The sequence below is a fragment of the Nycticebus coucang genome, chromosome X (assembly GCF_027406575.1).
Source record: "Nycticebus coucang isolate mNycCou1 chromosome X, mNycCou1.pri, whole genome shotgun sequence".
Lineage (NCBI taxonomy): Eukaryota > Metazoa > Chordata > Mammalia > Primates > Lorisidae > Nycticebus > Nycticebus coucang.
In genome coordinates, this window is record NC_069804.1 from 66,585,434 (window position 1) to 66,610,492 (window position 25,059).

The 25,059-nt window shown below is 46.9% G+C and overlaps 1 protein-coding gene and 1 non-coding gene across 3 annotated transcripts in view; both read left to right on the forward strand.

The window, feature by feature from the left end:
- Nucleotides 1–19,454, forward strand: part of LOC128577457 (solute carrier family 41 member 3-like) — a 36,148-nt gene extending 16,694 nt beyond the window's left edge. The window contains exons 4-10 of one of the 2 annotated variants that reach the window (XM_053579691.1): nt 3,881–4,025; nt 6,563–6,709; nt 11,585–11,729; nt 12,915–12,994; nt 15,489–15,623; nt 17,379–17,527; nt 18,608–19,454. In XM_053579691.1, the coding sequence (XP_053435666.1) occupies nt 3,881–4,025; nt 6,563–6,709; nt 11,585–11,729; nt 12,915–12,994; nt 15,489–15,623; nt 17,379–17,527; nt 18,608–18,760 (954 nt within the window). In that variant the 3' untranslated portion in view covers nt 18,761–19,454. The remainder of the gene's footprint in view (nt 1–3,880; nt 4,026–6,562; nt 6,710–11,584; nt 11,730–12,914; nt 12,995–15,488; nt 15,624–17,378; nt 17,528–18,607) is intronic. The other variant, XM_053579692.1, reaches the window with a different exon arrangement.
- Nucleotides 13,312–13,418, forward strand: LOC128578636 (U6 spliceosomal RNA). The gene has a single exon (XR_008377775.1). It is a non-coding gene; the product is annotated as a U6 spliceosomal RNA (small nuclear RNA).
- Nucleotides 19,455–25,059: the final 5,605 nt, after the last annotated feature.

Consider the following 25,059-nt stretch of genomic DNA (forward strand, 5'->3'; position numbering starts at 1 on the left):
CTCTGGGAGTCAGCAGCTGAGGGACCTCGGGCAGATCACTGCAATTCATCTGTGACTGGGTAGTTGGGAAATCGTGAGCCTGTGGAGCTGGCTCTGGCCAGCACGTGGCTGGTACCCAGTGGTTGTGGCTGTCCTTGGTGGGTGGTCCTTCCCACTTGGCCCAACTAGAAGTACAATCACATGCAGCTGCTACCTTACAGGCATCCCCTCTGAGGACCTTGCCTCCAAGCTGTGCTTGAATCCAGCTGGCTTTTCCTCCTCCTCCTCCTCCCTCTCCTGCCTGCCTGCCTTGGAAGCTCACTCCCAGCCTTGAAGACTGAAGACCTCTGCACTGTTCTGACTGCTCCTAGGCCAGGAAGCCTCCAGCCTGGCTTCTGCATGGCCACCTGGATGGCCTTTTCTAAAACCCAAAAGTGGTTCCTCTCATTCAGGGCGGGGCCTGGCTCTAACCCTCTCTCTCCCACCCCATGTCTGTCCTCCACCCTTCCCACTTTGCAGCTCAGCCCTGCCCCTCTCTTTCCTTTGAAGGTCCTTTCTCTTCTTGCTCAGCTGCTGGTGAAGCCATTTATGGCTCCACTTAGGCCTAAATTTCTGCCTGGCATCAGGTGCCACATGCAGGCTGCTGCAGCTGCCCTGGCTGTAGTTCAGTGTTAGGTGTCTCACCCTCCATACCCAAGAGGGTCGCACGTTGAGCAACATGTCCTGTGGCTGAGGGGCTGGAGGCACAAATGCAGCTAACCATAGCCTAGCCAGGGGCAGGTCCTGAATATCTTCACCACAAGTCACACTGGGTGTACGTACTTCTTTGTGTCCATACATATGCACATTTCCACAGAGTGGTTTTCCAACATGTGTTTACTTAGCCCTGCTCTGGGCCACATTCTGGCTCAGCACATAGTCCTGATTATAGCAGGGATGTAATTCTGTCTCTTCCATTAAAAAAAGCTCCCAATTAATATTGAATCATCAGTGGTGCAGTGAATGTTCTGTCATACAAATGTGGGGACTCCACAGCCACCAAGAGCTGGGTCACAAGGGAGCCCTCTCAGCCCCAGCCTTCACACTTCCCTCAGCTCTACCACTCAGGGTGCCCTGAGGTCTTCTTGGTCTTTGCCTCACTTGAAAAAAATCATATTTCAATGAAAAATCATACTGCAATGATACTATACTGCAATTTTGCTGAATTTCTTCTTAAGATGACTTCCCACAAGCTCAAAGGACATGAAGAGTTTAAAGAACTAGATTTTTTTTTAGATAGAGTCTCACTTTGTAGAGTGCTATGGCGTCACGGCTCACAGCAACTTGAAACTCTTGGACTCAAGTGATTCTCTTGCCTCAGACTCCGAAGTAGCTGGGACTATAGGCGCCCGCCATAATACCCGGCTATTTTTAGAGATGAGGTCTCACTCTTGCTCAGGCTGGTCTCAAACTCATGAGCTCAAACAATCCACCCCTCTTGGGCTCTGCAGAGTGCTAGGATTATAGGTATGAGCCACCACGCCCAGCTAAAGATCGAGATTTTTCTTCAAAAGCACTAGCATTAATGTGAACCATATTTGAGTCCATTTTTCTATAATCTCACTAGGACCAAAAGTATTCTTCAAAGCTACTTTTTGTATTCACTATATGTATGTACACACATACATGTTCACAAATAATATATAGTTTTCTGTGTTTTAATGTAAAAAGTTCCATGCTATATTTATAATTCTGTAACTTGTACTTTTCTCTTAATAATGACTATTGAAAGTAATTACTTAGATAGCCCTCAGTAAATACAGTGGAGTCCGTATAGATGACCACCTTCCTACGCTGACCACCTCCTTAAGTTGTCCTAATTTTCCAACTGTAGTATATGTGCTGCTGAAGCAGGCACAAGTCAACCTAATTTTCATAGACCGGACATGCCCCACATGTGCCTATCAGTACAGTAGGCCTAATTCCTAATGTTGGCCACCTCCATATGTGACCAGTGTGTTACATTCCTTGGGTTGTCACCTCACAGAGGTTCTGTGTATTAGGTGCTAGTCCTATGTACACATATGGGAGTGTTTCTTTGGGAAAGATGCTGGATCACAGGTATATGGGTAAATTACAGCCAATGTCCCCCCTCTCTAAATTCTTATACCATTATAATCACCATTAATTTAAAAGAAAACCATTTTTCTAGTATTTGGCAATAAATATTTTATCAACCTTTTAATATCACCTAGGCTGACAAGTTAAAAAAGTAAATCTCATCCATCCATCAATTCATCAGGCATGTCTGAGCACCTGCAAGGCCTTGCAGGGCCGGCCCCATGTTCAGGGAGAAGACCAGCATCACCTACAAATGAATACAATGTCTCCAAACTGAGATTTTATTTAGAGTTTTCCTAATTACTAAAAATTACTAAAGAAGTTGATCATCCTTTTTTAGGTCTCAACAGCCATTTGCATTTCATTTTCTGTGAATTACCTGTCCATATCCTTGTACATTTTTCCATTAGGTTTTAAAATAAACTAGATTTCTTTATTCTAGACACTAAATCCTGTATTTATTTTTCTTTCTGGATTTTATTTGCATCTTTAGAAGAAGGTCTCCTTCACTAGTCAAAAATTTTAAACATATTATTCTGTGTTTTCTTTTATTTCACACTTTGGGTTTTTATTTTTAGGGGTGTGTATGAATGGTATGAAGTGGGGACCCATTTTTTCCTCACAAACATACAGATCCAATTTCCCTTACCCTGTTTATTCAGTATTCACCTATTCCGTCCTAATTTGAAATGCCACCTTTAGCATATAAAATCCTCATAATATTCATGGTTAAATTTTCACATTTTCAATATTAATGGCTCTGTCCTGTTCATCTATTTGTCTACTTCTGCCAGTACCACACTGCTTTTATTCCTATAGCTGCCGAATACACATTGAGGCCTGATGCTATGGCTCACACCTGTAATCCCTGCTACTTGGGAGGTTGAGGCAGGAGGATCACTTGAGGAGCCCAGGAGTTTGAGACCAGCCTGAGCAACATAGCAAGACCCTGTCTGTCAAAAGGAAAAATACACATTGAAAGTAAATACACTGTAACTCTCTCTTTGACCTTTCTCAAAATTATCTTGGCTATTCTCACATGTTTTCTCATCTTTGTGAAGTTTACAATTTGTCAAGTGCCACGAAAAATCTCACTGGGACTTTGGATCCAATCACATAGGTTAACTTAGGGACCATTTTTTCATCTTTACCAAGCTAGGTCTTCTCCTCCCTATTTGTGACTGAGCTCTTTCTTTCTGTGGCCTTCTTTAATAATATGTTGTAACTTGTTTCTGGGTTGGCACTTGAATTAGGGATGCCAGTATTGACCTCTAGATTGGGCACCTCCCGGCACAGTTCTGAAGGGCCCCACAGAGGTATGTGCCTGGCAGGACAGGGGCACTGCGAGGGTGCACAGCTGGGGTAGAAAGGGTATGAGCAGGAAAGGACAGGGAAGAGGCCTGTGGTGTTCAGATGCCTCCCACTTGTCTCTGTGGGTTGTGGGGCATCCCTGGGGCAGCGAGGTCAGCTGTCTGTGTTGGTAGAGGTTGCTGAGTCCAGACCCGTGTGTAGGGTTGTGAGGAAGAGACTATGTGGCCCCAACCAGGGCCTGAGAAGAAGATAAAAAACAAGATTGTGCAGTCAAGGATGGCATGTACCAGGGAGGAGGTGGAAAGCAGTCATTTCCAAGGGAATTGGGTTGAAGGGAAGTGCTGTTTTTTTCCTTTGATTAGTGGGTGTGAGGTTTTAGGGCGAGCAGCATCCTGGCCTCTGAGATGAGCAAGGAGCATGGCGAAGGGCAGGGAGGAGGAGCCGTGGCTATAGGGACCATCCTTCATGCTTCTGATTTCTGCCCTGACAGGTGCAAGCCACTGTTGTGGGACTCCTGGCTGCTGTGGCCGTTCTGCTGTTGGGTGCTGTGTCCAGGGAGGAGTTAGACTTGGCCAAAGTGGGGTTGATGTGTGCCAGCAGCATCCTTACTGCCTTCCTCGTGGCCTTTGCCCTGGGTAAGCCTCGCATACCCCATACAGTACTCTCTGCCCCTCTGAGCCCCCACCTTGGGGTTCTTCCTGTTTTTAGTTCCTGAAGGTATGGAGGGACTGTTAATGGGGCCAGTGTGCATGTGCTAGAGAGAGTTGGGCTTCCCTGCTTTACCCTCTGATGTGTGGGGGCCTGGCTGTGGTCTGCAGATGCCTCTGGCTATCATTCTCCCAGGCTGAGGTCTGATGTTGTCTGTCTAGATAACCAGCCTGCTGGTCTATGGGAACCTACTGCACATACCTTACAGACTGACGTGCAGGCCTGTGACGGGACTGGAAGGCTGAAGACATACTGGGGACAAGGCTTGGGTTTGAGCTGGGAGTCCACCTCTTCAGAGAGCACTTTTTGACCTGTTTTAGTCCACTTGGGCTGTTGTAATAGGACCCTTCAGGCTGGCTTCTGGTGAGGTCCCTCCATGGGTTGCAGGAGGCACCTTCTCAATTGATGCAAGAGCCAAGGAAGCTCTCTGAGGTTACCTGAGTGGCACTAATCCCATTCATGGAGACTCCACCCTCATGATGTAATCACCTCCCAAAGGCCCCACCTGCTAATATCATCACTGAGGGAGTATTTCAACCTGTGGATTTGTGAGGACACAGCGTTCGGTCCACAGCATCTCCATCTCACAGCACCCTCCTCCTCTCTCCCTTCCCAGGGCTACTGTGCTCTGCTATGAACCTTCGAAGTCCTCTCTCAGTCTTGCCTCCCTGCTAGAATGTCAGCTCCTGGAGGGTGGGACCTGCAGTTACTGCCCTGCCATCTGCTGCTTCTGCCACACACCTGGCACAGCGAGTGCTTAGCATGTGTCTTTAGTGGGTGAGAAACGTGACTCCCTCCTGGGAGCCCACATGCTCGTTGGAAAGCACAGTTGCCATGTTGTGGCCACCTTTGTGACTCCATGGGTGTTGGATGTCTGCTGTGTGCCAAGCATCTCCAGGGCTGGGAGGATACCCTGAAAACAAAGCATATGGGACTCCACTTTTTATGTGCATATTCCAGTTGAGAGACAAACTGTAACAAACTCATGATTGTACAGAAAATGTGAGCAAGTGCTCAGGCCTTCTCTGGTCAATACTAAAGTAGGTTTTGTCCAGTCGTGCCTTATTTTACTATCTTCTTTCATTTACCTCAAGTGCATGTTCTTACACTCATGCATGGTCTGTTCCCCCACCTGACAAACATTGCCCCTGATGAGGACAGAGCCTTTGATTATTATTACTACTTAAACCAAGGCCAGGCATATAAGCAGCTCCCAAACGATTGCTGAGCAAGTGGACATTATTTCTGGTTCTCTTCTGGATCATGTGCTGCAGGTAATGGAGCTAACAGCATGAAAATTTGAACATATATCTGTTGTCCAGAAATTCCACTAGTGTCTCACTGTGGGCATCAATGTGTCTGTGGTGTCATTGTAGTGGTTTCTGATAGGTGCCCCAAACCACTTGCATCCTTTATGTGGTCCCTGTGGATTGTCACAGGCTCACCAGCCAAACTGTACAAACTCAGATTCAGGTAGAACTGGCATTTCAAAAGGAAATGCAGGACCTGTGACTTAGTCACAAGATAAGGCACAGGCTGGCTGATGGTGCCAGCTTTAGGGTGGCATTGAGGGGATGGTTGTAATTATTTTTTGAGTTATAGGGTCCCTGGTAAAGTGTGAAGAGATTAATAGCCAGGATAGTGTCTTCTTAAAGAAACAAGTGAGTCTGCTGACTCAAGTCCTAGGCAGTGGATAGGGAGCCAGAAGACTGACTGCACGTGACCCTCACCTTCAGAACAATGAGTCAAAATAGAAAGGATGCCCTCAGGAGGCATGGTAGCCATGAGGATGTGCCTCTTAGGTCTCCAGTGTCACTCCCTGAGATCCTTCACCAGCTTCTCTTGACAGCGACATGTTGCTTCCCGGTGCCCAACACTGCCTGGTCCCACCAGAGACACGAGTCCCACAAGGGTGCCTCTGGCAGTCTGGCTGAGCTTGCCTAGAACCACAGATAGTCAAGAATGCGTTCCTGCCTCCCCTCTCTTTCCCCTAGGCCCAGCTGCATCAACGTTCCTCCCTGTTTTCCCTGACAGGCATTGCCCCTAATAAATCTCTCATACAGCTGATTCCACTTGGCATCTGTTTCTTAGACAACCAAAACAACCATGGGAGGCCACGTACTCAGCCCTTGGGGGCTCCTGCTGCTCAGAGCATCTTTGGAGCCCTCTGTGCTGTGTGGAGCTGTAAGCTTCCTATAGTTCCAGGTGATTTTGGAGCCCAGGAGCCACAGACCAAGTAAAAAAATGGAGTCTAGCTTTCCCAGCCTTCTCAGGCCTCCAGTGTATCGGGAAAAGCTCTGAAAGCCGGGTAGCCTGGCTCCACATCTAGAAGTGGACAGAGGCAGGTTCATGGTTAGCCTGCAACCATCTGCCAGTCCCGTGTTAGAATTGTAAACCCTGTGCCTTCTCCGGGCTGTCCAGATCCCTGGGATTGGAGTCTTGTCTTTGTCCTCTTTTTCTGCAGGAGTACTAATGGTCTGTATAGTGACTGGTGCTCGAAAGCTCAGGGTCAACCCAGACAATGTCGCAACACCCATTGCAGCCAGCCTGGGAGACCTCATCACACTGTCCATTCTGGCTCTGGTTAGTGATTTCTTCTATGGACACAAAGGTAAGGATGGCTTCAAGGAGGATGGGCCCTGGGGCTGGTCACCACCAAGGCTGAGTGGAATCTTTTGCACCCAGCCCTTTTGCTGTGGCTTGCAATGTGTCCCCCAGATTTCATGTGTTCAAAGCATAATCTCCAACATGGCAGTGTTGAAAGGTGTCTGGGGTAATGGGTGAATGGTTATTGTGGGAGTAGAACCGGTGGCTTTCTAAGAAGAGGAGGAGCTCTGGGCATGTTAGTACACTCAGCCCCTCCATAGGATGGCCTGCACCACCCCAGGATTTTGTAGAGAGTCAACACCAGCAAGAAGCACTCACCGGGTACCAGTGCTTGTGGGTGCCGCTGCTTGACCTGGGCTCTTTATCCTCCATAATAATGATAAATTTTTTTCTTTATAAACTAACCAGTTGTGGGAAGTTCTGTGATCAGAAATAGCAAAGGGACTAAAATGGAAAATTGGTACCACGTAGCGGAGTATTGCTGATGCCAACCTTAAATAACGAGATTAGAAAATATGATTAAGTATTAAGTTTATTCAACCTCAAAGCTTGAGAATGAAAGTGGAATTTTAAGGAAAACAGAAGAGATATTTCCTAAGTTGTTAATAAGAATTTACATAAAATAACAAAAACTACTGATTGGCTATATACATTGTTCATATCACAAATTCTAAGACCATGAAGATAATGGGTAAGCAGTCCCTAGACATGGGTTTTGGGATGTGACTGAATTCCCACATTCACATCTTTCTGGGTCTGATACACTTTGCACTCCTCACATAATAACTCAAGACTGCTCTGAGGTATTTTTCTTTTCTCGTTCTTCTCCTTTCCATCAAGATATTTCAAGGAAATCATTGTAGATGAATGCAAATGGTTTGGGCTCCTTTATATTCAGAAGCTTACAGTCTTGTGTTGTAGGAAGGCTCATTCCCAGATAGTCCTCTCCCGTTTGGTCTTGTGGGGAGAGGATATGTCTCAGTGAATAATTTTAAGAGCACCAAAAGCTGAATTTGGTTGTCGTCACACGTGGTAAAAGTGAGATCTCAGTCAAGTCAGCGTAGTCTTTGGAATACTGTGAGTTTAGTTTTGTCTGAGGTAAAAGTGTGAGAGACACATGGTAAAATATGATACATAGGATTATAATCACAAAGAGAATTTGTATGCCAGAATGGGGAGCAAAAAAAAACCTATCCCAGCAGGGTGTCAAATAAAAACACCATGAAGAAAGTTAAAACTTGGTCCTTCTTTAGAGACTTCTTGTAGCTTGGAAATAATTCTGGATAGAGTCCAGATTGTAGGAATGTAATGAAAACTTGAAAACAATGGTCAGGGCTAGAATCTAGTACCAGGTGTCCTGAGGTTGATCTTCTGACACATAATTTCTCTCCCTGGGGTTCCCCATTTCTATCAAAGATAATACTTAGTAGGACTAACTTACTTGTAAAAGAAGTCGTGGGTGTTTTACATGGCCTGATTATTTGTATAATGTGTGATAATGATAGTGAATGTCCATATAGGCTCTTTGCTGGAACTGTATAAGAAATTCTGGATTAGACATTTAAAAGCCTCAAGGCTGCATAAGTCCAGGATTCACTATCAGACTGTGCCTGTGATACTTGTACAGATTGGATACATTTCACTCTTCTCAACATTCCAAAATATCCTGAGGTTCCTGAGCCTGACAGAAAGCCACATTTTTTACCTACTATGTGGTCAGGAGCCGTGTAGACAAAATAACAAGTCAGTCTTCCCAGTGGGCTTTCTTCAGCTCTGTGACATCAACTTTAATTCCTCAAAACAGGCTGGTCATACCTGAGAATATGCTATTCTAGTCAAAGCCTTAGCAGAGTAACCAGATCTCCAGTTGTGTCCTGGTATAAAAGAAAACTGGTTCTTGTCCAATTTATGGAAATAAGAATACTCATGAAACTGGTTTCTAGATTTTTGAAAAACCAGGTAGAGAGACAGGTAAATGTTTCATTCTTATTCACACAAGTATACTTTCCCCAATTGCTGTAAGCTATAAATAGCTCCAAAGTTTTCTTGAGTCTGGTAAAAAATATATGTAGATACTTTATGAATTACCCACTTTCAGGTGTTCTATTATAAGCCACAGAAAATGGACTAAGATGCTACTGTGGCGTTCATAATGAAATTTATTTCTTATCGTCTCAGAGGCTGGGAAGTCCAAGGTCAAAAGGCTAAATCTGGTAAGGGCTTCTTGCTGGCGGAGACCCACAGAGTCCCGAGGCTGGACAGGGCATTGCGTGGCAAGGGGTCTTGAGTGTGCTGGCTCAGGTCTCTGTTTCTCTTTTTATAAAGCCAGCAGTTCCCCCACCCCCCGCCATGGTAACCCACTAACCCATGAATGGATTAACCCATTTATAAAAGCAGTGCCCTCATGATCCAATAACTTCTTAATCCCCCCACCCCAACTTCAATATGGTTGGGGATCAACAGGTGAAATTTGGGAGACATATTCATTCTGGCTTGGCCTCCACACAGTCTCTATCATTTTCCCATGCACAATACACATGTTTCACCCATCATAGTCCCAAAGCCTTAACTTGTTTCTCATTTTCTCTCTGGAAAGAGAAAGTGAAATCTTTGTAGCTTAAGTGAAAAACCATAATCTTTAAATCTGGTCAGATTCTGAAGCTTGGTTCAATTGGCAAATCTAAATTTTCCTCTTGAGTGATCAAAATTCCTCCTCCTGAGTCATTCCACAGGAAACTATAAATTGCCCCCATCATCCTTCTGTAGCTGAGCTTTCTTCCACAGGCTGAGACTGGCCACATATGGAGTAGGGCCTGAGGCTGGTCTGTGCACATCTGTGTACCCCAGCAGGGATGGGATGGGGTGGGGAGGGCAGCAAAGAGCACGTGGTGACAGCTGCTCAAGAGATGCCGTAGACAAGGGCAGAGCTCTGGTTTATCACTGACCTGTGGGAATACGGACTTAGGGGTTTGGGAAATTACCCATTTTTATCCTTTGGCAACTGAAGCAGACAAAACAGCTATGATTGGGAGCATGCTGTGGGGCAGTGGGGGCCTTTCTGCCCCATCTCTGGACCATCTCCTTGCCATCCCTGGTATTGCCTATCAATTCCAGTGTTTAATCATCAGGCAAGGTCTCAAAGTTCACACAGGTGGCAATGAAATCTGTAAGGATCAAATAAGATGACCTAATTTGAATATAAAGCCAATGAATTTAAGACAAGAATATTTATGTATGGTTTAATTATTCGAGTAAGTTTCTCTAGGCCCCGTCTCTCAGCTACATGTTGTGCCATATGCTTGTTCCCATGTATGACTGAGCACTTAGATATTAAATCACTGCTGGATGGCTCACCTCTCCAGTGAGACTGAACTTAATCTGTGGCGCATTCTGGGACTGGCCCAAAGTAGAGAAATCTTCACAGACTGAGGACTGAGCAGGTGACATTGGCATCTGATGGGGGTAGATGGGCATCCAGTTTGCCCACTGGGGAAGTGTGCATTACCTTGCAGGGAAGAAACTTAGGCAGGATCTCTGTGGGGGCTGTGAGTGGTCTTGGAAAACTTGGAATGGAGTCAAAAGTGTCCCAGAAGGAGATGCTCAGGCAGGATTCTGTTTTCTGGAGCATTTGAGGTCACTATGTAGTGCTAGCTGAACCTACCTCCTGTCTCCTGGGATGGCACACAGGCTGGTCACTATGGCCACAATGTACTTGGGCACCTGTGGCAGAGGAACAGACACGATCCTTTAGTACAGAGAGGGAAAGAGGGGAGAGGAAGATTCTTAGTGATACTGCCTGGGGAGGGAGAGTGTGGGACACAGACTCATGCCTGGGCACCCCTGATAGTTGGTCCCCTTGGCAGGTGAGCCAAGTATGGGGGTGAGAGGACTATCTAAGACAGCCAGCGTCTTGTTCTGTTTGCTTGAGGAAGGTGAGACTCACACATGGAACACAATACAGGAAGGGGATAGAGAGGAACATACGAGGTTCCCCAGGGGGTCAGCCTGGCCTGCCTCGAAGTAGAAGTTGACCAATCCCAACCCCAGTCCTTCTTTGCTGTCCTCCTACCATTTGAAGATGATGAGGTGCGGGCATGAGAAGCTACCAGCCTGGCTGTGACTGGTACCTTATGGGAGTTGCAGGTGCCAGGGAGGTCACCTTGGATTGCCCTCATCTGGGAGCATGGTTGCATCCCATAGCCACTTTGGCTTTCTGCAGACCTGGGCTGAAGCCTTGGCTTGGCTGTGTGTCTTGGGCAGCCAACTACTTTATGCTTGTCTCCTCTTGGTGTCACTTTGGGAAGGGCTGTTGAGAGCATGAAATGAGGTCATGTGTGAAGTGCTGGCACAGGGAACATCCCAGAGATGGTATTTCTCATCCCGACAGGAACATCGGAGTGGTAAGAGATGGAGCAGGGTGCTAAATTTATGTGGGAAAATAGCAAAAACGTCATAGAAGTGGAGGTGAATGTGGTAGGAATAGAGGACAGAGAGGAGCTTTCCTGGTTGCTTGATAGGATGGTGAAAGGTCTTTGGAAAGTGTGGTAGGTGGTAATCTGTGGTGTACATGTGCCACGTTTTATTAATTCACGCCTGTGTTGGGGGCACTTGGGTTGGTTTCACATCTATCTGGGTGAGGAAGTGACTCAAACTGCACAAAAGCAAATCATGTGACAGAAACGATTGTACCCCCACAATACTCTGAAATTTAAAACAAAGGTGAGTGGGGAATAAAGTGTGGTAGAACAGGAGTTTCCTCAGACTTCCTGTGTCCTTTACTCCCTGTCTGCCTTTCCCCTGGGCAGCCCAGGCCCTTCCCCAGCCAGGCCTGCCTCCTGCATTGTCCCATGAGCTATGTGTGTCCCCTCTCTTTTTGCAGACAGCTGGTTTCTGATGCCACTGGTCTGCATTGGCTTCGTGGCTCTGATCCCCCTGTGGGTCCTCATCGCCAAGCAGAACCCACCTATCATGAAGATCCTGAAGTTTGGCTGGGTTCCCATCATCCTGGCAATGGTCATCAGCAGGTATGCTGGGTCAGCACCACCTCCTCTGCCTCTTCCTCCCTGAGTACCACAAAGCCCTGGGCATGGGTGACACTCAGTGTCTGGGAGGTTGGGGTCGGCAGTGAAATGTGGGAACCCCCAATACTGCATGGGTCATACCTTGCTACTTTCATGTCTCTCTTTCACCACAAACCCTAGGCCTATTCCTTCTAAGAGAGGCCACCTTGTTCACAAGTGCCAAAGCAGTGGGGAGCCAGGAGAGCCAAAGCTGGGAGGGTTAAATGAGGGCTCCAGACTCTAGGGCCCTGCTCCACATGGTGGTGCCATGGGATCTGGCCCTCAGGCTGCAGCTACCAGAGATAGCCATTCAGTGGTGGGGAGTTGGGTGTGCTGCAGAGCACATTGCTAATCTGAAGGGACTGGTACCTGCCTATTGCTGTTCCATCCTTGCTTTGGCTGCAGGCTGGGTCTCTGTTACTCACACACACACACACCAGGTGGGAAAATAGCAACAATGTCAGAGAAGTGGACTGTCACTGTCCACAGCATGGCTGATGTGGGATAGTCTCCTGGACCCTTTGGCTCTCCATCCTCAGCCTTGCTTGTGAGGCCCCTTTTCTGCCAGCAGACTGTGATGGGGCCTCCCCAGTTCACTCTGATGTGTTTTCCTGGCTCTGACTCTCAGGGAGAAAAGTTTGCAGTGCAGCTGTGTGTGCTTCCAGAAGGCTTCTGGCCTCTTAACACAAATTGACCCAACTTCCCCAGGGCTCTGTGAAGTCCTGAGGGGTGGAACACCTTTGCTAAAGCACAGCCACCCATGGGGCAAGTGCAGCATTTCCTCAGAACAAAGGATGGCATGAGGCAACACTTTGGCAGGTTGTGTTTTCACTAAAGAGCATCATTGTGCAGTTCAGGAGCTCTGTGGCCTCAGAAAGGTAGTCATTCATTTGTCCTAGAATGAGGTGGAATTCCCTGATAGCTTCTGGAGCAGCTGAGACTCAGAGCAGAGGTGGGGATGGAAAAGCCTGGTGAGGTGCAGAGAGGACATAGGGCAACCAGCTTGTCTGCAGCAGATACTTGTGTAGGGGAAGGAGTGTCTGCCCAAACTGGAAAGCCAGGCTGATGGGGCGTCTGGTGCAGAGGTTTGCAGGGATCCTGTGAGTGGAAACTCCCTGATTGTGGGACTGCCGTCTGTTGTCTCCCCAGTTTTGGAGGGCTCATTTTGAGCAAAACCATTTCTAAGCAGCAGTTCAAAGGCATGGCCATATTCACTCCCATCATATGTGGTAAGTATTGGAGAGGGCCCCTGGGCTGGGTTGGACCTAAACAGCAGACTTCAAGAGGGCACTTGGGCAGCTGAGCTGCAGAGGCTGTGGTTTTCTTGAGGTGGAAGGAGACCTGGGGAGGAAGTCCTATACTATGCTCTTGGCAGCGCTAACTTGGTTCCCCATAGTGTCAGCAAAGCTCCCACTCTCTGGACAGAACCAAATCCCATGTCTTGAAGGCCCAGAGTTTAACACAGGCTTGGTTGGCACCTGCTGACTGAGTGTGGCCTTCATAGCTAGAATGTTGGGCTCTTGTTGACATTAAAACTCAGACATGCGTGCTCGCTTCGGCAGCACATATACTAAAATTGGAACAATACAGAGAAGATTAGCATGGCCCCTGCGCAAGGATGACACGCAAATTCGTGAAGCGTTCCATATTTAAAAAAAAAAAAAAAAAAAAAACTCAGACATGCACATTTAAAACCCTGGATTTCTCTCTTTTTAAAAATTAAGGCTGTTAAAATACTGGGCTGAAGCTGATTCAGGGCCTGTATGTTCCAGTTTTCCCTAATCCTCACCATGCCCTGTTGTCATATACCTGACCCTCTTTACTTATTTACCTCCTAGGCTTAGATTCTGTGGATTTTTGTATTGTGTCTCTTAAGCAAAGTTTGGCTTGGTGTCTGGTATCTGATGAGGCCCTGTAAATGGAACTAACAAGTTAGGAGAGTAACCAAATTTATTTCCCAGTTTGCTTGGTCCCCGAGACCTGACCTTCTGGGCCTGTAGAAACAGACTTCAGATGCCTGTGGGCAGCCCCTGCCTGTCCACAGTCTCTCCCTGACCTCCATGGAGGACCATACCTTGCTCCTTGCATCAGGGCCACCCAGCATATGTGCACTCTAGTAGAGTCCCACGGGGCCTCCCCATGCAATGAGGATTGCGGCGGATGGCGTGTAAACTTGGAAGGATCTCCTCGGATGGATCAACAACTCAGTTGCCTTCAGAGACCAAGCACACGATTTGAATAAATTAAGCAGTAGGGACACAGCTACCCATTAAGGAGTGGTGGGGAGTCGGGTGTGCTGTAGAGCACATTGTTAATCTGAAGGGACTGCTACCTGCCCTGCTCCAGCCAAGTGTTGCCTGGTGGGAATGTCGACTCAGAGTTGCCAGAATTGACTTGTTCAGAGAAGCCATGAATCTGGAATAAGGCCCCAACTTGTAAATATTGCCACTTAATTTGAGGGCTTTTCCCCCTCTTTTTCTTTTTGAAATCACATATGGGCCAAGCAAAACTTACCTGCAGTCATCCTCTGCCTGAATACCATTCTTTGCATCCTCTAGAGCTCCCAGGTGGTTGGTCTCTTCCCTGGAGGTCGCTGGTGCACCTCTGGCCCAGTTAGGGATTGCTGCCCATGGAACTCAGGACATAGAATGTAGTAACCCCCACTTCTGTCAGCCACCCATAAAGAGAGCTGTCACATGGGCAGGCCCTGTTCTCTGCCAGACCCTGCCTCTGCTCCCACAAAAGAGTTACTCAGCATGGTCTTTGTCAGCTGAGCCATCTGGCCTTGGCCAAGTTTGAAACCTTTACTTCACCCTATGGAAGCCAAGAGCCTCAGCCAGAAGCTTCAGAATTTCCCAAGCACAAATGTGCTCATGGTTTTCTGGGCCCCTGACTCTGCTTCTTTGGGTCCTGTTTGTCTTCTGTCATGTCAATTTACACATGACCCCCAGCCTTCCCTATATTTCCCTGATGGACACCTGCTCCATGTACCCACGCATCCCTGAATGTGGGATTGTGCTTTAACGTTCAGGGCCACCAGAGAGGGACTCACGTAGCTCACAAATTGTAATCCTGCAGCAGAAAATGTCTTCCTAAAAGCCCCCGGGTACCTAGCATGACAGTTGTCCAGGGCACTTCTCTTGGGGCTAGCCTGCTTTTGTCACCATGTGATCATCTCTCTCTTCCCCTCCCCTCCCCACTCCTATCCACTGTTTTCTTTCCTTTCCTTCCCACATTGAGGTGAAAAAAATAGTTTTCATTTTCACAGATATTTCATCCTGTAGTCTGGGTCCTGTCCATTCCTGTGACCTTGAAGTCTAACTCTTGCTCAGAGGAGCTTACCATGCTCTTGTTAGACCTCTCCACCCCTTCCCTGCTCTCCTTATCCTCCCTTTTCCCCTCTCTCCCTTCCTTCCTGAATTCCCGAATTCCTGAATTCCCTCCCTCTAAGCAACATGTATTTATTGAAAAGCTACTTTGCCAGTCACACTTCCCTCCCTTTAAGTGGTACCAGCTGTCAAGGCAATACAGTTGATAATTGAATGCCACACTCAAGAGGTCTGGGCCACACTGACTTGGTGCCAAACAAGATCTGTGGTCACTGGGAGGGAAGGAAAAGATACCAATCAACCAAACAAGGCTTCCTGGAGGAAATTAACTTAAAATAAGGGACATAATCCAGAGACTGGCAAAGAAGGGGAAACCAGACTTTTTTTCTCATAGGTGTTGGTGGCAATCTGGTGGCCATTCAAGCCAGCCGAATCTCTACCTACCTACATATTTGGAGCACACCCGGGGTCCTACCCCTTTGGATGAAAAACTTTTGGCCCAACCCATGTTCCATTTTCTGTATGCCAGGTGGGTCTGGTGTTTTTAAACAAGTAAAAGTTGATGTTGTGGAGTATAGCGATAGATGCTTGATGCCTTGCACTGATCGCCTTCCAGGCTCAGCTTCTCCTCCTGGAGACCTGACTCCCCAACCCTGCCTCTCACCCATTCAGACATTCAGATATTTATTGAATGTCCATGAGGCACTGGATAACAGGTTACAGTGGGGAAAAAGAAACAGCTGATTTCTTGCCCTTAGAAGCAGATAGACACAAAACAAATGAGTGTGTAATTACTAATTGTGGTATATTCCACAAGGGAGAAGTACAGGGTGCAATAAAACAAGAAAAGATCCTAGCCTGGGAGGGGGAGGAAAGCTCCTGCCCCCGGCCACAGTTTTTTATGCTGCATTTGGCTTAAGTAGTTGCTGTGTAAAAGTTCTCTGCTGCCTTTACTGGACCTTCCTTTACTGGACCTTTGGCTAAAATCCACGGAGTCTTTTTTTTGTCCATTCTCATTGACATTTCTGGGTTGCTGATGTCTCCAGGACCCAGTCTGGACAAAACAGACAATTCAGGGAACTCACCACCGTGTTGTTCATTGCTTCCTGAAGTTCCTAGCCAGCCTACCTTCTCTTTCTACCTTTCAGAATCTTCTTACATTTGTTTTATGTATAATATTCATGGTTTTTACTTGTACTTAGTGGGAGGAATAGGAGGAAGTGTGTCTTGCCCATCTTTCCGAGAAATGAAAGCCCCCATTATATTATCTCACTGGTCATTTATGTATAGAAAGGCTGTTTATTTTTCTGTTGTAATTTATGTGCCAAAGCATTTTACTAAATTCCTATTGTTTTCAGAGTTTTCCTATTGATTTTCTTGAATTTTCATGTCAGCTGCCAATAGTAACTTCTTCTAATAGTTTTGCTTCTTATTTTAAAGTTTCTTTTTTGATAAATCTATTTATTCCTCATCTCATTTCTCATCACAAACAAATCTTGATGTTCTTCTACGTTCTTGCCACCTCTCTCTACATACTGGTTTATGGTATGTCTTAGCTTCTAAGTACCATAAGATTTTTTCTCCTTTTCCTTATTGTTTTGGTGAAATACATTCTGTTAACTCAAGAGGCATATGGAGGCCCGTGTCCTTGGAGCTCCATTTCTGTTTGAGAAATCAATTACATTCAGACATATAGTTATTTTTTTTTAAGTGTGGTTGCATCAGGGTGAATTGCATGAGTGTGAAGAAAACCTAGGGCTCACTAACACAGTACACTTGTGCTGGAAGGGCCTGCAGGCATTGTTGAGGAAGGGGCTGCCTCTGCAGATCCCTACTATACACGGTGGGGCTGTTCCTCCACACTCCCAAGCTCTTACCCACCTAAGACCCTTGTGTACTCTCTTTCCTCTGCCCAGGGCCCTCTCCCTCAAGTGCATACCACAGCTAAAATGTCACCTCCAGGTGCTCACCCCTGCTCAAGCACACTTCACATTCTGTCCCCCTACCTTGGAGGATTATCCTCATGGGACTCAGCACACTTCACAATGACCTTTCTTGTTTATTTCTGCTTACTCTATTATTGCTTGTCTCTCTTCCCTGAAATACCAGCCCCATGAGGAAAGGGGCAGGACTGTATCCCCATCTGCCACATAGTAAGTGTCCAGTAAACATGTGCAAAACAAATGAAAGAATGAGTGCGGATACCTCTCAGAGACTGTCACATACCAAGGTAACCTCAGCTACTAGGCAAGCCATACAAACTTCTTGATTCTGTTTCTTCCAGAGATCAATTCCATGTCAGCTCGAGTCCTGCTCGTTCTGGTGGTCCCAGGCCATCTGATTTTCTTCTATGTAATCCACCTGGTGGAAGGTCAGTCAGTCACAAGCAGCAAGACCTTTATGGTACTCTACCTGTTAGCTGGCCTGATACAGGTAAGGATGGCTGCAGCCATGGAAGACAGCTGCTTAGTCAGCTAAGAGCTCTGTTCCCTGCTCTGGTGAGATACCAAGCAGGCTGGACTGAGGTGTGGTGGGGTTCCTGGGCAGGCAGGCACACAGTCCCTATCTTCTAGGTCATGGTCTAGACACAGAGGCTACTGCACACTGTATACTACAGCTTGTGCGCTGCATGCTGCACCCTGCACAGTGCATGCTGTATGCTACATACCACATGCTGCACACTCACCATCAGGTCAAGAAGAGCAGCCTCGAGGATGCAGCACATTCCATGGACAGGGTGATGAGTGGGTCCAATGGTCACTGCCTCACAGATGGCAGGTGGACAGAGCCCAGGCCCCTGGGCTACATCTTGCATGGGATTTGGTTAGGGCTGGATAGCAGTGAGGATGGTGGGTAAGGAAGTTAAGATGGTGCCTACTTTGGGAAGGTATTGAGCAGACTTTCTGCTGAGACCACAGCTGGCTAATGTCCTCATGGGCCTGGTGCTTCTGCAGGGAGTGCTCTTGACACTGGTGGGGAGTTCTATGAGTGTGGTGCTGATGCTGGCATTTTATGCTCTCCCCAAGTTCATGGCATTTGCACCTGCAATATGTTTCTGACTCCAAAGAATAGGATTCAGAGAGTCTAGGAAACTAAGACTCCAACTAGGGAGGATGAGGAGTCTGAGGTCAGCCTGGAAAAGGGACCGAGGAGCTGTGAGATCTAGCCAGAGCTGTGCGGACTACCCCATGACACCTTCATGAAGGGCTAGCCATCTCGATCTCTGAGGGAAACGGACTTGAGCAAACCCAGGTAGAAGTCCCAGTGAGGTCCAGCAAGGAGGGGCTCGTATGGCAGAGAGAGATCCCTCTGGAGACTGGCAGCAGTGTGTCTGTGTGAGTGTGCAGGTGAGGCCATCTTCTACAGCATGGGCTCCAGGAGAAGCCAGAAGAAGGGAATGGCTAGAGCTCACATGTTCACTTTGGTGACTGCTCATGAAACTCAGAAGTGTTTCTTGGCTATACTTGGCTTTCTGATTTGGTCTTCTTCCGAGTCTGTTTCCTTTTACAACAGGTGACAATTCTCCTGTACCTGGCAGAAGTGATGGTTCGGCTGACTTGGCACCAGGCCCTGGATCCTGACAACCACTGTATCCCCTATCTCACAGGGCTGGGGGACCTGCTGGGGACTGGCCTCCTGGCACTCTGCTTCCTTATGGACTGGTAGCTGAGGGGCATATTAGAGCTGGATGGCATCCCATTTCTTGCATCTGGACTCTCCCTAAGTGGGCTCAGCTGGCCCCAGTGGCTCAGTTGAATTTTCTCTTATACCAACCTGATGCAGAATGCAGTTTCTCCCTTGCTGGGTGGGTCCTTGGCATGGCTGAGCCCTGGCCTCCGCAGTAGCCTTTTGTCATTGTGCTAAGGAGACACACACACACACACCTCAGCTCTGGAGTTGGTACCTATGTGCGTGACTGAGCCCTAAAGTCATTAATGTGGTTGTGAGTTTGTCAGTGTGAGTGTGTATCCATGTACTCTGTGTGTGTGTGTGTTTGTGTGTGTGTGTGTATGAAGAGTGGAGTGTTCCCGCTTGAGCAGCCAAGGGCATGTGCAGTGTGCTTTGCAAGGCGTCCACCCCTTTCCAAGATTTGCAGCCCAGATTAGGTTGGAGTAGAAAGGAGCTCCTTTCTGTCCTCAAGCCTCAAGACTCTCAAGCTGTGGCTTAACTGCTGTCTTCATCAGGTTCAAGGTCCCGAGGCACCTGTATTCCTAGGCCCTGCGAATGTGTGCAGCCTCCCTGGGGAGGGGCCTTGCCTCCTGACACTTCATCTTCTTCCATATTTAATCTTGTCACTGCTTTCTTTTTGTTTTCCTTTTTTCTTTTTCATTAGCAGAAACCTCTGTTTATATTTAGTTGATCAGAAAAGTTAAAATAAAACATTGATTATATTGTACTTGGCCTTTCATGTCTTTGAAGATAATTAAAGCATTCATGAAGCTTGTGGTCTATACATAGTGAAAGCCTCTGGCATTGTTCCAGTGCAGAGTCTTTCAAAGTGTGGTCTCCAGCCTAGCAGCATCAGTGTCGCCCAGAAATTTGTTATAAATGCAAATTATCCCACCCCCAGGCCTGCCAAATGACGATCTCTTGGGAAAGAGTATCTGTGGTTTTAACAAGCTCAGCTGCTGGTTCATTCTCAAGCACCCCCACACTGAAGCCTCTACTCCAGAACTTCATCTTTGAAGTGTGTCCACTTTCTGTTTCTTACTAACTCCTCATGACAACTTTGGCCATGGTTCGGCCTTCAGATTAATATCTTCATTCAACAAATGTTGATATAGAACCTTCTGTATCATCAGTCAGTATCCCTGAAGGAAAGTGACCGTGTGCCAAGGGGGTAATGGGGCAGAGTTTTGGCAAGGAGCCAATTATAGTTAGGAACAATGGGGGGGTGTCTAGCACCCTGGGGCCAGGCACTGTGGGGAGCTGTTACCAGGCAGTCACCTGACCTAGAGAGTAGTTGGGATTGGGGTTGCAGGGAAAGGACTCTAGGAAAGAGACACAGCTACTACAGCTTGTTGCCTGGCAGAGAGAGCCAGGGAAATAAATACTCTAACCTCCTTCTCTGTCCACTATTTTATATCCTGCCAGTGACTCCCATTGCCCAAATTCAGCCAGAAATTCAATAGTTGGGTAGCCTCTTCGTGGTCCATAGAGGTTGCAGCTTTCTGGGCTGCAGAGCCAGGGGAGGGTTGGTGATGGATCTGGAGCGGCAACTGGGGAATATTCAGTGCAACTACCTGCCAAAGCCTGGGATAGATACTAGGGGTTTGCTGTGGGAAGATCACTCAGCTCTGGCTCAGGCTCCTCTGGGGGAGACGACATCACACAAATGAATGTTTCAAGTCTAGCTCCATAAGTCCTGCAAAAGGAAAGCACACGGCGCTTGAGAAGCATGCAGTAGGAGGAGCTGGGGTTTCTCAGGTGCTGTGTGGTCATGTTCCAAGCACTCAATACGCGTAAACTCAGAGGCTCTCAGTGACCAGTGCGGTGTGTACTTTTACCACCCGCATTTTTAGTTGAGGTGATCGAGGCATTGTGAGGTCCTGTGGCTAGTGAGTGATGGAGCCAGGGTTTGAATGTAGACGGTCGGGTCCAAATACAGGCTACATGTGTTGTGAATAGAGGGGTGGACCCTGACAGGAACTCAGAAGGGATTTTTCGTCAGGAAATAGTGTTGAAACTGAGATCCATGGATGAGGAGGAATTAATCAGGTATTGACTGGAGAGGCTGGAAGCTGCAGGTAGGGGAGGTAGGGCATTTGATGGGGAAATTTATCATCGATGAAGGGGAACAGAGCAGAGGACACAGGACTTGAAGCTTTTTGCAATGTTTAATCAACCAGTTCAAGAATGATCCTGCAACACAGAACCAGAGTCCTGGTGCTGTCAGACCAAGGAGTCCGTCTGCCTGTCACCTGAGTTGGTCAAAGGAAAAGCCGATGAGAGATCAAGAGTTTTGCTTTTATTTACAGAAAATCAAGTGATTACAGAAAGCAACTGGGATATCTCACCAAAGAACTGCTCTGCTCTCTCATTTCTCTTTGTTATTTTTGTACCTTTACAGTAACAAACATACATCAGCAGTGTTGTCAATTAGTGTACTATACATCAAACAAATTCTCCTTACCGCCTCTCCCCCATAGGTTACAAAGTCAAAATATCTCTTGCTTTCAAGGTGACTATATTGCCACAGGACTCAGTTGGACTAAATTTTTGGCCAATTAGCACTTCACTGAGTGCACAGAATACTCTGGGCCCCTTCGTTGGTGTCATGGAGTCCACTTCCCCAGTTTACCTATGACAATGGGCCTTGAAAGCAAATAATGCCCAAGGGTTGACACATAGGCTAATGTGACTTTGCCAGGGCCTGGCCAGCAGTGTCCTGCATGAAACAGCCATTCAGGTTAACAGTGGGTGGTAACACTAGGGAGCAAAGCCAAAGAGTGCTACAGAAGGGAGAGTGGTTGTTAGTGCCTAACGTTAAAGAGCAAAGGAACTAGACTGAAAGTTGTCAGCTATAGGGACAAAGGAGCTCTTAATGAGAACTACTGTGGAGGACTTACAGGGGCTAGAAGCAAATTGGTGTGGGGACGAGGAGTGAGACAGACCTTACAAAATGGAAGTACCAAGTACAGCAGAACCTCTGGAAGCTGACCACCCAAGGGACTTTAACTACTTAGAACACAAAGGTAGTCAGCATAAGGATCTAGGCCCACTGGGCTGATATGTACACATGGTGCATGTTTGGTCTATGAAAATTAGATCAACTTAAGGAGGTGTTCGTTGTAGGGAGGTGGACAGCTATGGAGGGTTTGTTGTATTTAAGTAAGTTTACTCTCCAGGGAAAGAGAGAACTTAGGTAGTAGGGGGGAATTGTGGCAAAACTGGGACTATAAGTCAATTTCCACTCCACCATGCAGTGATGTGACTGTTTGTCTGCAGTGCTCTCCACATAAAGCTGGCCAACCCTAGTGATTGTATCCGAGGAAGAGAGAATATCCAGAGAGAAAAACTGTCTGGCCCAGGGCAGGCCCTGCTGCAGTCAAGTGAGTAGATAAGAGTTGAGGGACCAGGCTCTCACATGGTTTCTGAAAACTAACCAGGGAAAGTATGTTATGTATTGACCTAGAGTTCAAAATGTCTTCTCCTTGACTCTCTGACTGTGTATTTTATATTGTTGCCTAACATCCCCCACCACCAAAAAAAATGTGCTGATGCAAAATACCAATGACTTGATTATGCTTTGGGACCCATGAGCAAGGGATCTGAGAGCAGCATTGTAAGGCGGCTAACCTCTATTCCATGGTGTCTGCATCCTCAGCTGGAAGAGGGGAAGGCTGGACCAATGTGCAAGCTGGAGTGTGAAGTCCTCTGAAGGCTCATTCCCTCACATGGCTGTTGATCCTGGTTTGGCTGGGACTCAGAACACCTGGATGTAGCTTTCTCCACATGACTGTGCGGACTTCTTCCCATGATGGCTGCTGGGTTGTAAGAGCAAACATCCAAGAGAACCAGGCCAAAGGCCTTTCACCTTTTATGTGCTAGTCTGGGAAGTCAAATCACATCCTTTCCCCTGCATTCTTGTTATTCAAGGTAGTCACAATCATCAAGTCACACTAAGGGGAGGAGACACAGACACCATGAGAAGAGCTGTGTGGGCATGGGAGATACCATTATCCGCCACATGGACTCATCCCTAAGGAGCAGTAAGGTGCATGTAGGGGCAGCAGTGGAGCAAGGGGGAGAGCAATGAGTCATGTGTTTCTCCTCCATGCTGATACTGGGACACACGCCTGAACTCCACTGCTAGTGAGGAAAGAGAAATAAATCTTATACTTCTTAATGATCCTTAGAAAGCAGCAGGCACTGCCGAAGAACTCCTCCTCCAAAGATAAGAACAATCTTTACACTGAGCTAAAATAACCTTGAAAAGAAAAAAAGAGACTATGTAACAACAGCACCCTGGTTTCTTGAGAAATATAATCATTAAGGGCAGCTGCCATGGCTCAGTGAGTAGGGGACTGGCCCCATATACCAAGGGTGGTGGGTTCAAACCCGGCCCTGGCCAAACTGTAGTAAAAAATAGCTGGGTGTTGTGGTGGATGCCTGTACTCCCAGCTACTCGGGAAGCTGAAGCAAAAGAATCGCCTAAGCCAGCCCAAGAGCTGGAGGTTTCTGTGAGCTGTGACACCATCGCACTCTACCGAGGGCAACAAAGTGAGAGTCTGTCTCTAAAAAAGAAAAGAAAAAAGAAATATAATCATTAACTTTTTGTACTCTTTCTGATTTTCTTCCTGCTAACTAAAAACTTTCCTTTAATCTAACGTCTGTAACTGTAATTATGTAGCTGATATGGAGCTGAAGAAAAAAAAGTATAAAAGAGTTTGGAAAGAACTGTTCCCCAGAACTCAGCATTTTATGCCTTGGGGCACCTGGGTTCTTGCCTGCAATTAAAGGTTCCTTTCTCTAGGAGAGCAGAGAGAAAAAGGAGGGAGTGGTGGGGAAAGGAAGATCAAAGAGAGGGAAGGAGGGAGGGAGTGGGGTCTTGGTGTGTACCACACCTTTTGGGGACAAGACACGATTGTAACAGGGACTTCACCTAACAAATGCATTGTAACCTGGTTTCTTGTACCCTCAATGAATCCCCAACAATAAAAAAAAAGGGTCCTTTATATTTTTGGTGTAAGAGTCTATCAGTTTTAATTCACCATTTTCCTGCAACATTAGGACTCCATCTCTGAGTTAGAACCCTAGGCCTCAAAGATGTGAATTATTGAGCTATTACTGGCTACTGGCATGAATCTTGGACTGTTCACTTGGGTTGTCTGTTTTGCTATTTTAGAAAGCAGACAGGAGGGCAGGAGATCAAGATGGGTATTTTATTCTTTGGTGAAGTATTTTGGGATGCATTGGACTTGTATGCTTGTACAGGGCAAGTGCTGAGGAGATTGGAGATGGGAAGTGAGCAAAGAATTTGGAGAAGGTGAGGGGGTCCTGATGGGTCCTTCCAGAAGTGAGTGTTAGCTTAGGAAGGAGTTCTGATTCCTTCCCAGTAATCATTTAGCAACATCGGCCTTAGATCACTGCTTTCTGCAAGTCAAACTCAGATGTGAGACAGGGGGTGAAGAGCATGTTCCCCAAGCCTGGGACTTTCAGACTAGGGTGCAGGTGTGGGACGGGAGGGTGGCTGCTACCACCTTTTCACCATGAGGGAAATAATACTAACATGAAGGTCAAGCACAGTTATGGGACATTATACATCATGTACAGAAATGGCAGTTAAGTTCCTTTTAGTTGTCAATGACACGAGATAATGTTTCTAAAAGAAAAAAAGGAATTGTGTGGCATAATATGGAGCATCTCCTACAAGGAAAACTGGAGATAAGTGTGATAAATCCTAGACTCTCTGGGGAACTGAGTGTAGGGTGCACCAGTGACAATTGCATCAATACCATTGTAACAAGGATTGATGAACTCTGACCTTCTGAAGGCTTTGAGTCACCCCCAGGATCAAATTCATAGAAAGAATATTGGGGTCCCACTGCTGTATCTTGGCTGGGGTGGGGGCTCTTGGCTAAGAGTTCCATAAGATCTCCTTTGGGCTGAGGGGCAGCCAATTCTGATATGAAGCTAAGGTTGAGAAGCACAGACCTAGAACCCTGATCCTACAGGTGGGACCCATGTGCCAGCAGCATTGGTGCCCTCGTGGGGCTTGTTGGAAATGCAGAATCTTAGGCTCTACAGTAGGAATATTGAATTGGAATCTGCACGTCTCATTTAAGAAGCATTGAACTATACCTACTATTTTGAGAGCTATTAATAAAAAGCAGCAGCAGCAGGACTGGACTAGACTGATTTTAATCAATCTGGGTAGCACCACAGTTGTCGGATTTTGAAACATGCAGCTGCTCCGACCCACTCCAGGCCTGTCAGGTCAGAGTTCCCTGTCTTGGGTCAGA